Source organism: Salvelinus namaycush, chromosome 19 (genome assembly GCF_016432855.1).
Source record: "Salvelinus namaycush isolate Seneca chromosome 19, SaNama_1.0, whole genome shotgun sequence".
In the NCBI taxonomy this organism is placed as follows: Eukaryota; Metazoa; Chordata; class Actinopteri; order Salmoniformes; family Salmonidae; genus Salvelinus; species Salvelinus namaycush.
This window is the reverse complement of record NC_052325.1, coordinates 24650951-24664024: the sequence shown is the minus strand read 5'-3', so window position 1 is coordinate 24664024 and position 13074 is coordinate 24650951. Positions and strand designations below refer to the sequence as shown.

General features: G+C 55.7%; 1 protein-coding gene across 1 annotated transcript in view; it reads left to right on the top strand.

The window, feature by feature from the left end:
• The window catches only part of pdia5 (protein disulfide isomerase family A, member 5), a 75721-nt gene that overhangs the window by 47357 nt on the left and 15290 nt on the right, over positions 1-13074 (top strand). Inside the window, exon 12 of the mRNA XM_039014693.1 lies at positions 11189-11259. Coding sequence (XP_038870621.1) covers positions 11189-11259 — 71 coding nt within the window. The remainder of the gene's footprint in view (positions 1-11188; positions 11260-13074) is intronic.

The window sequence follows — 13074 nt, the reverse complement described above, 5'->3', positions numbered from 1 at the left end:
TGGTTCAGTTGTCTGTGCTGCTCCCTCCCTCCCTCCACACTGTGGCTGGTTCAGTTGTCTGTGCTGCTCCCTCCCTCCCTCCACACTGTGGCTGGTTCAGTTGTCTGTGCTGCTCCCTCCCTCCCTCCACACTGTGGCTGGTTCAGTTGTCTGTGCTGCTCCCTCCCTCCCTCCACACTGTGGCTGGTTCAGTTGTCTGTGCTGCTCCCTCCCTCCCTCCACACTGTGGCTGGTTCAGTTGTCTGTGCTGCTCCCTCCCTCCCTCCACACTGTGGCTGGTTCAGTTGTCTGTGCTGCTCCCTCCCTCCACACTGTGGCTGGTTCAGTTGTCTGTGCTGCTCCCTCCCTCCACACTGGCTGGTTCAGTTGTCTGTGCTGCTCCCTCCCTCCACACTGTGAGTGGTTCAGTTGTCTGTGCTGCTCCCTCCCTCCACACTGGCTGGTTCAGTTGTCTGTGCTGCTCCCTCCCTCCACACTGTGAGTGGTTCAGTTGTTTGTGCTGCTCCCTCCCTCCACACTGGCTGGTTCAGTTGTCTGTGCTGCTCCCTCCCTCCCTCCACACTGTGGCTGGTTCAGTTGTCTGTGCTGCTCCCTCCCTCCCTCCACACTGTGGCTGGTTCAGTTGTCTGTGCTGCTCCCTCCCTCCCTCCACACTGTGGCTGGTTCAGTTGTCTGTGCTGCCCCCTCCCTCCCTCCACACTGTGGCTGGTTCAGTTGTCTGTGCTGCCCCCTCCCTCCCTCCACACTGTGGCTGGTTCAGTTGTCTGTGCTGATCCGTCCCTCCCTCCACACTGTGGCTGGTTCAGTTGTCTGTGCTGCTCCCTCCCTCCCTCCCTCCACACTGTGGCTGGGTCAGTTGTCTGTGCTGCTCCCTCCCTCCCTCCTTCCACACTGTGGCTGGTTCAGTTGTCTGTGCTGCTCCCTCCCTCCCTCCTTCCACACTGTGGCTGGTTCAGTTGTCTGTGCTGCTCCCTCCCTCCCTCCTTCCACACTGTGGCTGGTTCAGTTGTCTGTGCTGCTCCCTCCCTCCCTCCACACTGTGGCTGGTTCAGTTGTCTGTGCTGCTCCCTCCCTCCACACTGTTGGCTGGTTCAGTTGTCTGTGCTGCTCCCTCCCTCCACACTGTTGGCTGGTTCAGTTGTCTGTGCTGCTCCCTCCCTCCCTCCACACTGTGGCTGATTCAGTTGTCTGTGCTGCTCCCTCCCTCCACACTGTGGCTGGTTCAGTTGTCTGTCCTGCTCCCTCCCTCCCTCCACACTGTGGCTGGTTCAGTTGTCTGTGCTGCTCCCTCCCTCCACACTGTGGCTGGTTCAGTTGTCCTACCTGCTCCCTCCCTCCACACTGTGGCTGGTTCAGTTGTCTGTGCTGATCCCTCCCTCCCTCCACACTGTGGCTGGTTCAGTTGTCTGTGCTGCTCCCTCCCTCCCTCCACACTGGTGGCTGGTTCAGTTGTCTGTGCTGCTCCCTCCCTCCCTCCACACTGTGGTTGGTTCAGTTGTCTGTGCTGCTCCCTCCCTCCCTCCACACTGTGGCTGGTTCAGTTGTCTGTGCTGCCCCCTCCCTCCCTCCACACTGTGGCTGGTTCAGTTGTCTGTGCTGCCCCCTCCCTCCCTCCACACTGTGGCTGGTTCAGTTGTCTGTGCTGATCCCTCCCTCCCTCCACACTGTGGCTGGTTCAGTTGTCTGTGCTGCTCCCTCCCTCCCTCCACACTGTGGCTGGTTCAGTTGTCTGCGCTGCTCCCTCCCTCCACACTGTGGCTGGTTCAGTTGTCTGTGCTGCTCCCTCCCTCCCTCCCTCCACACTGTGGCTGGTTCAGTTGTCTGTGCTGCTCCCTCCCTCCCTCCCTCCACACTGTGGCTGGTTCAGTTGTCTGTGCTGCTCCCTCCCTCCCTCCTTCCACACTGTGGCTGGTTCAGTTGTCTGTGCTGCTCCCTCCCTCCCTCCTTCCACACTGTGGCTGGTTCAGTTGTCTGTGCTGCTCCCTCCCTCCCTCCACACTGTGGCTGGTTCAGTTGTCTGTGCTGCTCCCTCCCTCCCTCCACACTGTGGCTGGTTCAGTTGTCTGTGCTGCTCCCTCCCTCCACACTGTTGGCTGGTTCAGTTGTCTGTGCTGCTCCCTCCCTCCACACTGTTGGCTGGTTCAGTTGTCTGTGCTGCTCCCTCCCTCCCTCCACACTGTGGCTGATTCAGTTGTCTGTGCTGCTCCCTCCCTCCCTCCACACTGTGGCTGGTTCAGTTGTCCTACCTGCTCCCTCCCTCCACACTGTGGCTGGTTCAGTTGTCTGTGCTGATCCCTCCCTCCCTCCACACTGTGGCTGGTTCAGTTGTCTGTGCTGCTCCCTCCCTCCCTCCACACTGGTGGCTGGTTCAGTTGTCTGTGCTGCTCCCTCCCTCCCTCCACACTGTGGTTGGTTCAGTTGTCTGTGCTGCTCCCTCCCTCCACACTGTGGCTGGTTCAGTTGTCTGTGCTGCTCCCTCCCTCCCTCCACACTGTGGCTGGTTCAGTTGTCTGTGCTGCCCCCTCCCTCCCTCCACACTGTGGCTGGTTCAGTTGTCTGTGCTGCTCCCTCCCTCCACACTGGCTGGTTCAGTTGTCTGTGCTGCTCCCTCCCTCCCTCCACACTGTGGCTGGTTCAGTTGTCTGTGCTGCTCCCTCCCTCCCTCCACACTGTGGCTGGTTCAGTTGTCTGTGCTGCTCCCTCCCTCCCTCCACACTGTGGCTGGTTCAGTTGTCTGTGCTGCTCCCTCCCTCCACACTGTGGCTGGTTCAGTTGTCTGTGCTGCTCCCTCCCTCCACACTGTGGCTGGTTCAGTTGTCTGTGCTGCTCCCTCCCTCCACACTGTGGCTGGTTCAGTTGTCTGTGCTGCTCCCTCCCTCCCTCCACACTGTGGCTGGTTCAGTTGTCTGTGCTGCTCCCTCCCTCCCTCCACACACTGGCTGGTTCAGTTGTCTGTGCTGCCCCCTCCCTCCCTCCACACTGTGGCTGGTTCAGTTGTCTGTGCTGCTCCCTCCCTCCCTCCAAACTGTGGCTGGTTCAGTTGTCTGTGCTGCTCCCTCCCTCCCTCCACACACTGGCTGGTTCAGTTGTCTGTCCTGCTCCCTCCCTCCCTCCACACTGTGGCTGGTTCAGTTGTCTGTGCTGCTCCCTCCCTCCCTCCCTCCCTCCCTCCACACTGTGGCTGGTTCAGTTGTCTGTGCTGCTCCCTCCCTCCCTCCACACACTGGCTGGTTCAGTTGTCTGTGCTGCTCCCTCCCTCCCTCCACACTGTGGCTGGTTCAGTTGTCTGTGCTGCTCCCTCCCTCCCTCCACACTGTGGCTGGTTCAGTTGTCTGTGCTGCCCCCTCCCTCCCTCCACACTGTGGCTGGTTCAGTTGTCTGTGCTGCTCCCTCACTCCCTCCACACTGTGGCTGGTTCAGTTGTCTGTGCTGCTCCCTCCTTCCCTCCACACTGTGGCTGGTTCAGTTGTCTGTGCTGCTCCCTCCTTCCCTCCACACTGTGGCTGGTTCAGTTGTCTGTGCTGCTCCCTCCTTCCCTCCACACTGTGGCTGGTTCAGTTGTCTGTGCTGCTCCCTCCTTCCCTCCACACTGTGGCTGGTTCAGTTGTCTGTGCTGCTCCCTCCTTCCCTCCACACTGTGGCTGGTTCAGTTGTCTGTGCTGCTCCCTCCTTCCCTCCACACTGTGGCTGGTTCAGTTGTCTGTGCTGCTCCCTCCCTCCCTCCACACTGTGGCTGGTTCAGTTGTCTGTGCTGCTCCCTCCCTCCACACTGTTGGCTGGTTCAGTTGTCTGTGCTGCTCCCTCCCTCCACACTGTTGGCTGGTTCAGTTGTCTGTGCTGCTCCCTCCCTCCCTCCACACTGTTGGCTGGTTCAGTTGTCTGTGCTGCTCCCTCCCTCCCTCCACACTGTTGGCTGGTTCAGTTGTCTGTGCTGCTCCCTCCCTCCCTCCACACTGTGGCTGATTCAGTTGTCTGTGCTGCTCCCTCCCTCCACACTGTGGTTGGTTCAGTTGTCTGTCCTGCTCCCTCCCTCCCTCCCTCCACACTGTGGCTGGTTCAGTTGTCTGTGCTGATCCCTCCCTCCCTCCACACTGTGGCTGGTTCAGTTGTCTGTGCTGCTCCCTCCCTCCCTCCACACTGGTGGCTGGTTCAGTTGTCTGTGCTGCTCCCTCCCTCCCTCCACACTGTGGCTGGTTCAGTTGTCTGTGCAGCTCCCTCCCTCCACACTGTTGGCTGGTTCAGTTGTCTGTGCTGCTCCCTCCCTCCCTCCACACTGTGGCTGATTCAGTTGTCTGTGCTGCTCCCTCCCTCCACACTGTGGTTGGTTCAGTTGTCTGTCCTGCTCCCTCCCTCCCTCCCTCCACACTGTGGCTGGTTCAGTTGTCTGTGCTGATCCCTCCCTCCCTCCACACTGTGGCTGGTTCAGTTGTCTGTGCTGCTCCCTCCCTCCCTCCACACTGGTGTCTGGTTCAGTTGTCTGTGCTGCTCCCTCCCTCCCTCCACACTGTGGTTGGTTCAGTTGTCTGTGCTGCTCCCTCCCTCCACACTGTGGCTGGTTCAGTTGTCTGTGCTGCTCCCTCCCTCCCTCCACACTGTGGCTGGTTCAGTTGTCTGTGCTGCCCCCTCCCTCCCTCCACACTGTGGCTGGTTCAGTTGTCTGTGCAGCTCCCTCCCTCCACACTGTTGGCTGGTTCAGTTGTCTGTGCTGCTCCCTCCCTCCCTCCACACTGTGGCTGGTTCAGTTGTCTGTGCTGCTCCCTCCCTCCCTCCACACTGTTGGCTGGTTCAGTTGTCTGTGCTGCTCCCTCCCTCCCTCCACACTGTGGCTGGTTCAGTTGTCTGTGCTGCTCCCTCCCTCCCTCCACACACTGGCTGGTTCAGTTGTCTGTGCTGCTCCCTCCCTCCCTCCCTCCACACACTGGCTGGTTCAGTTGTCTGTGCTGCTCCCTCCCTCCCTCCCTCCACACACTGGCTGGTTCAGTTGTCTGTGCTGCTCCCTCCCTCCCTCCCTCCACACTGTGGCTGGTTCAGTTGTCTGTGCTGCTCCCTCCCTCCCTCCACACTGTTGGCTGGTTCAGTTGTCTGTGCTGCTCCCTCCCTCCCTCCACACTGTTGGCTGGTTCAGTTGTCTGTGCTGCTCCCTCCCTCCCTCCCTCCACACTGTGGCTGGTTCAGTTGTCTGTGCTGCTCCCTCCCTCCCTCCACACTGTGGCTGGTTCAGTTGTCTGTGCTGCTCCCTCCCTCCCTCCACACTGTGGCTGGTTCAGTTGTCTGTGCTGCTCCCTCCCTCCCTCCACACTGTGGCTGGTTCAGTTGTCTGTGCTGCTCCCTCCCTCCCTCCACACTGTGGCTGGTTCAGTTGTCTGTGCTGCTCCCTCCCTCCCTCCACACTGTGGCTGGTTCAGTTGTCTGTGCTGCTCCCTCCCTCCCTCCACACTGTGGTTGGTTCAGTTGTCTGTGCTGCTCCCTCCCTCCCTCCACACTGTGGTTGGTTCAGTTGTCTGTGCTGCTCCCTCCCTCCCTCCACACTGTGGCTGGTTCAGTTGTCTGTGCTGCTCCCTCCCTCCCTCCACACTGTGGCTGGTTCAGTTGTCTGTGCTGCTCCCTCCCTCCCTCCACACTGTGGCTGGTTCAGTTGTCTGTGCTGGTCCCTCCCTCCCTCCACACTGTGGCTGGTTCAGTTGTCTGTGCTGCTCCCTCCCTCCACACTGTGGCTGGTTCAGTTGTCTGTGCTGCTCCCTCCCTCCACACTGTGGCTGGTTCAGTTGTCTGTGCTGCTCCCTCCCTCCCTCCACACTGTGGCTGGTTCAGTTGTCTGTGCTGCTCCCTCCCTCCCTCCACACTGTGGCTGGTTCAGTTGTGTCTGTGCTGCTCCCTCCCTCCCTCCACACTGTGGCTGGTTCAGTTGTCTGTGCTGCTCCCTCCTTCCCTCCACACTGTGGCTGGTTCAGTTGTCTGTGCTGCTCCCTCCTTCCTTCCACACTGTGGCTGGTTCAGTTGTCTGTGCTGCTCCCTCCTTCCCTCCACACTGTGGCTGGTTCAGTTGTCTGTGCTGCTCCCTCCTTCCCTCCACACTGTGGCTGGTTCAGTTGTCTGTGCTGCTCCCTCCTTCCCTCCACACTGTGGCTGGTTCAGTTGTCTGTGCTGCTCCCTCCCTCCCTCCACACTGTGGCTGGTTCAGTTGTCTGTGCTGCTCCCTCCCTCCCTCCACACTGTGGCTGGTTCAGTTGTCTGTGCTGCTCCCTCCCTCCACACTGTTGGCTGGTTCAGTTGTCTGTGCTGCTCCCTCCCTCCACACTGTTGGCTGGTTCAGTTGTCTGTGCTGCTCCCTCCCTCCCTCCACACTGTGGCTGATTCAGTTGTCTGTGCTGCTCCCTCCCTCCACACTGTGGTTGGTTCAGTTGTCTGTGCTGCTCCCTCCCTCCACACTGTTGGCTGGTTCAGTTGTCTGTGCTGCTCCCTCCCTCCACACTGTTGGCTGGTTCAGTTGTCTGTGCTGCTCCCTCCCTCCCTCCACACTGTTGGCTGGTTCAGTTGTCTGTGCTGCTCCCTCCCTCCACACTGTGGTTGGTTCAGTTGTCTGTCCTGCTCCCTCCCTCCCTCCCTCCACACTGTGGCTGGTTCAGTTGTCTGTGCTGATCCCTCCCTCCCTCCACACTGTGGCTGGTTCAGTTGTCTGTGCTGCTCCCTCCCTCCCTCCACACTGGTGGCTGGTTCAGTTGTCTGTGCTGCTCCCTCCCTCCCTCCACACTGTGGTTGGTTCAGTTGTCTGTGCTGCTCCCTCCCTCCACACTGTGGCTGGTTCAGTTGTCTGTGCTGCCCCCTCCCTCCCTCCACACTGTGGCTGGTTCAGTTGTCTGTGCAGCTCCCTCCCTCCACACTGTTGGCTGGTTCAGTTGTCTGTGCTGCTCCCTCCCTCCCTCCACACTGTGGCTGGTTCAGTTGTCTGTGCTGCTCCCTCCCTCCCTCCACACTGTTGGCTGGTTCAGTTGTCTGTGCTGCTCCCTCCCTCCCTCCACACTGTGGCTGGTTCAGTTGTCTGTGCTGCTCCCTCCCTCCCTCCACACACTGGCTGGTTCAGTTGTCTGTGCTGCTCCCTCCCTCCCTCCCTCCACACACTGGCTGGTTCAGTTGTCTGTGCTGCTCCCTCCCTCCCTCCCTCCACACACTGGCTGGTTCAGTTGTCTGTGCTGCTCCCTCCCTCCCTCCCTCCACACACTGGCTGGTTCAGTTGTCTGTGCTGCTCCCTCCCTCCCTCCACACTGTTGGCTGGTTCAGTTGTCTGTGCTGCTCCCTCCCTCCCTCCACACTGTTGGCTGGTTCAGTTGTCTGTGCTGCTCCCTCCCTCCCTCCACACTGTTGGCTGGTTCAGTTGTCTGTGCTGCTCCCTCCCTCCCTCCACACTGTTGGCTGATTCAGTTGTCTGTGCTGCTCCCTCCCTCCCTCCACACTGTGGCTGGTTCAGTTGTCTGTGCTGCTCCCTCCCTCCCTCCACACACTGGCTGGTTCAGTTGTCTGTGCTGCTCCCTCCCTCCCTCCCTCCCTCCACACACTGGCTGGTTCAGTTGTCTGTGCTGCTCCCTCCCTCCCTCCCTCCACACACTGGCTGGTTCAGTTGTCTGTGCTGCTCCCTCCCTCCCTCCACACTGTTGGCTGGTTCAGTTGTCTGTGCTGCTCCCTCCCTCCCTCCACACTGTTGGCTGGTTCAGTTGTCTGTGCTGCTCCCTCCCTCCCTCCACACTGTTGGCTGGTTCAGTTGTCTGTGCTGCTCCCTCCCTCCCTCCACACTGTTGGCTGATTCAGTTGTCTGTGCTGCTCCCTCCCTCCCTCCACACTGTGGCTGGTTCAGTTGTCTGTGCTGCTCCCTCCCTCCCTCCACACACTGGCTGGTTCAGTTGTCTGTGCTGCTCCCTCCCTCCCTCCCTCCCTCCCTCCACACACTGGCTGGTTCAGTTGTCTGTGCTGCTCCCTCCCTCCCTCCACACACTGGCTGGTTCAGTTGTCTGTGCTGCTCCCTCCCTCCCTCCACACTGTGGCTGGTTCAGTTGTCTGTGCTGCTCCCTCCCTCCCTCCACACTGTGGCTGGTTCAGTTGTCTGTGCTGCTCCCTCCCTCCCTCCACACTGTTGGCTGGTTCAGTTGTCTGTGCTGCTCCCTCCCTCCCTCCACACTGTGGCTGGTTCAGTTGTCTGTGCTGCTCCCTCCCTCCCTCCACACTGTGGCTGGTTCAGTTGTCTGTGCTGCTCCCTCCCTCCCTCCACACTGTGGCTGGTTCAGTTGTCTGTGCTGCTCCCTCCCTCCCTCCACACTGTGGCTGGTTCAGTTGTCTGTGCTGCTCCCTCCCTCCCTCCACACTGTGGCTGGTTCAGTTGTCTGTGCTGCTCCCTCCCTCCCTCCACACTGTGGCTGGTTCAGTTGTCTGTGCTGCTCCCTCCCTCCCTCCACACTGTGGCTGGTTCAGTTGTCTGTGCTGCTCCCTCCCTCCCTCCACACTGTGGCTGGTTCAGTTGTCTGTGCTGCTCCCTCCCTCCCTCCACACTGTGGCTGGCTCAGTTGTTTGTGCTGCTCCCTCCCTCCCTCCACACTGTGGCTGGTTCAGTTGTCTGTGCTGCTCCCTCCCTCCCTCCACACTGTGGCTGGTTCAGTTGTCTGTGCTGCTCCCTCCCTCCCTCCACACTGTGGCTGGTTCAGTTGTCTGTGCTGCTCCCTCCCTCCCTCCACACTGTGGCTGGTTCAGTTGTCTGTGCTGCTCCCTCCATCCCTCCACACTGTGGCTGGTTCAGTTGTCTGTGCTGCTCCCTCCCTCCCTCCACACTGTGGCTGGTTCAGTTGTCTGTGCTGCTCCCTCCCTCCCTCCACACTGTGGCTGGTTCAGTTGTCTGTGCTGCTCCCTCCCTCCCTCCACACTGTGGCTGGTTCAGTTGTCTGTGCTGCTCCCTCCCTCCCTCCACACTGTGGCTGGTTCAGTTGTCTGTGCTGCTCCCTCCCTCCACACTGTGGCTGGTTCAGTTGTCTGTGCTGCTCCCTCCCTCCCTCCACACTGCTGGCTCAGTTGTTTGTGCTGCTCCCTCCCTCCCTCCACACTGTGGCTGGCTCAGTTGTCTGTGCTGCTCCCTCCCTCCCTCCACACTGTGGCTGGTTCAGTTGTCTGTGCTGCTCCCTCCCTCCCTCCACACTGTGGCTGGTTCAGTTGTCTGTGCTGCTCCCTCCCTCCCTCCACACTGTGGCTGGTTCAGTTGTCTGTGCTGCTCCCTCCCTCCCTCCACACTGTGGCTGGTTCAGTTGTCTGTGCTGCTCCCTCCATCCCTCCACACTGTGGCTGGTTCAGTTGTCTGTGCTGCTCCCTCCCTCCCTCCACACTGTGGCTGGTTCAGTTGTCTGTGCTGCTCCCTCCCTCCCTCCACACTGTGGCTGGTTCAGTTGTCTGTGCTGCTCCCTCCCTCCCTCCACACTGTGGCTGGTTCAGTTGTCTGTGCTGCTCCCTCCCTCCCTCCACACTGTGGCTGGTTCAGTTGTCTGTGCTGCTCCCTCCCTCCCTCCACACTGTGGCTGGTTCAGTTGTCTGTGCTGCTCCCTCCCTCCCTCCACACTGTGGCTGGTTCAGTTGTCTGTGCTGCTCCCTCCCTCCCTCCACACTGTGGCTGGTTCAGTTGTGTTTGTGCTGCTGTAGATGCAGGATGTATAGAGACCAATTCATGTCTGTGAATGGCTGAACAACTGGCATATTAGGATCTGGCCTCCCAACTGGCATATTACCCAGCATCCTCTAGTCTATTCAGACTGGTGATAGAGAGGAGATGCGTTCAGCCGCCCACTGAAGCAGCCTTTTTTTAATAGCCGCGAAGCCCTTGTCTCTCCAACTCTCCAACAGAAACACACACACTCCCCTGCTGTGACCCAGAAACATTACATCTAGCTTAACCCTCCGTCCCCAGACAGTAAATTAAGGTGATGGCACCAGTAGAGAGGAGATGATGCAGAGAATAGAATAATACTATTTTATTCCTCTGTCTCCTTCTTTTACACTCCTCTTTTTAAGGTCAGACAGAGGCAGTGCTCCCCTCCTTCACATACATCCTGTCTGACAATTCTACAAAAATAGTACAATTTAAACATGAATACATATTTTGAATGCAGCAGTGTGTTGTATTGATTTTGTGTATATTACAGCTGTAGCTGATTTTAAGGACAGTTCACAGCTGTTTTTGAATATGGCAGTGTGCCAACTAAAGATCTTGCGGTTCCATCCAACCATGCTGTATAGGAAATATACACACACACTCTGCTCTTCAAACAGCATAGGCTACTCTTTACAATATACCAACAACAAAACATCTAGTGGATGCTTGGTAAAAATATTGAGTTCAGAGTCTGAAAGTTGTTTAAAAATAAGTTGCATTGCTGCAGAGCTCATACATTTTTTTATTGAACACAGCATTTATTCATGACGCAGGAATTTGTTGTCACAGCCCTGTTGGCAAGCAAGTCAAGCTTACACACACAGTGTCACACACAGTGTCACACACACACACACACACACACACACACACACACACACACACACACACACACACAGTGTCTCACACACACACACACACACACAGTGTCTCACACACACACACACACACACACAGTGTCTCACACACACACACACACAGTCCACCCAGCTAGTTCTCACACTGTATGGGAACACTAGTCCTATCGCATCCCCAACCCTGCTACGTCAGGTCTCGCTTAAACTGTCTTCTCCCCCATCACTCTGGCAACAGGGTGTGCAACGCAATACTGGGAAGGTGTTCTTAATGTATTGTACACTCAGTGTACATTTCTATATAGTAGAACTGCCAGTGTTGAGTTGAAAACCGTTGGCGGGAACGGAGGAGAATTCCTGCAGTTTATTTGAATGTTACTTGGATGAGGCCCTACTGAGAATGTAATGTTGTCAATGGCTTGATTCATTCAATTAACGCACTTGGTTGGTTCTATTAAGGCCATTTACTTCTAATGTGATTATGGGTAAGTATGGTGAGAATCCCTAACACTACCGTTAGCACATCTTCACTCGGCTTGTCATTTCTGTTTATGTTCGTTCAGTCATCGTCGTGCGGCAAGTCATGTCTCTTTTATAATATTTAGCGATAAGTCATCGTCGCTCAGCTAGTCAGGTCTGTTTGTGTTTTCACCTGCAGGGTGTGGCCATTGTAAGAAGATGAAGCCAGAGTATGATGAAGCTGCTGAGTACCTCAACAAAGACAAAAATGTAAGTACAATGATGGTGTATATACAGGGTGCTTTTGATGCGTGAGTGTGTTTGCATGCAACAGAGAGCTCGTGTTGTTTCTGTGTTTTTAAATGTATGTTCATACTTATGTTGAAGCCTTGCAACTCCACTCTGTAAAAGTAACTTATTCCAAACCCTAGCTGTGAGATATGTACTATCTGAACAACAGAACTTTAACCCCACTTGGCCTTGTACTTGGCTGGTGCAGTCAGAGTCTGACACGCTGGACTCACTGGCTGCCAGAGCTCCTTATGTGTTTCTGATTAGCAGGGTGTGTCTGTCCTCTCCACTATGGTAATGCTGCACTCCTCCAGCCCTGAGGCAGAGCCAGGGGCAGGCCAATAAAAATCTCCAGAGATCGCCTCATGATTGGAGCAATTATCTCATCTCTCCCTGTGCTGTCCCCGTGCAGCGGCCTGCCTGGAGAGCTGCAGCTTGGACCCAATCTGTTCTCCTGTCCCCCCTCCTCCCTTCCTCCTCTTCTCCTCGGCTCCCTGCCCAGACCCAGTGCTTGGAGGTCAATGGGAAGAGCTCCCACATTACCTAATGCGGATGTGCTGCCTGGAGGCTGTACTACTTACACCCTGAGCACAGGAGACCGCTGAAGTCATCTATTTTTCTCCTTCTACTTTATATAGAAGTACATAGAGTGAAAATGTGTGTTTTTTCAGTGTTTTTATTTGGCCTGTATTGAAATACCTCGTTATAGAGGGGGCAACTGTTTTTATTTTTAAAAATGTACCTCTATTGTGGAGGCTAATCTTACAAATAATCTTGTTATTTTAATCTCTCCTGAAAGTTATTTAGGAGCTGCTGTTTTGTTTGGTACACTGTAAACTTTGGGAACACAATCTTTACACGCCATTTCTCCCGGTGGGCAGTGCTATACGTCAGTGTGCGTGGATTTCAAAGTGCAAGTACTATCCGATGCGCGTCCACGTTCAACCGAAAACCCTCCGCCTGGGACCTAATTCATAAATTAAGCTATGGTAGATTTATACTTTCTACTTTATAACTGCACTTTTATATTAGTAGATAATTTAGCTTTATTTGATCTAACATTTGCTACTGTAGCTACCAATTGGCTGGAACAGTTTTCCCAAACGTGAACGATGTGTAGCGTCAAGTTTTGCTTGCTAGCAAACCAACAACGTCAATGCCGTTATCAAGCCAATCTACTAAACTCACCCGAATGAAATGTATGAAGCTGATTTAATCTCATTTTACTGCAATTGGTTAGTCAACATGCACTAATACCTGTCTACTGTCAGTCACTGAGATGAATCATTTGAATTGCTGGCTTCATTAAAAACTGTTCATCTGATGGGTTTTGGATGTTCTTGGGTTTATTTGTTGGAGGGCTTATACATGAGGCTGACTTTACCATAGCATCCTGGAGGTGTACTTACACACCCAGTGTCATTACTTTTTGAATGTTAATATCTCTCAACATTAAACAATGCGAAATTCGAATATAATATCTTTTGATTAGCTTCTTTCTGTTCTGCGGCTGCATGAAATGGCAAACATAACTTGAATTCAGAGATTTACATTTGTTTACTTCATCTTTGTGGCTGCCTGATGAAATGGTATCATCTGTTACTTAGGTTTAGCCAACCAGTAGTCTATGGCTTAGCGGTGTGTTCAATAGATTCCACGATCTGGACAGGAGCGAGTGCTCAGCTCGTTCTCGACACTGTGAACCCGTGTGCTCAATGAAATGTACTCCCACCGTGACTTTTACATCAGTACCACCCACCGGGCAACATTGTGTGAAAAGAGTGCGTCCCCTAA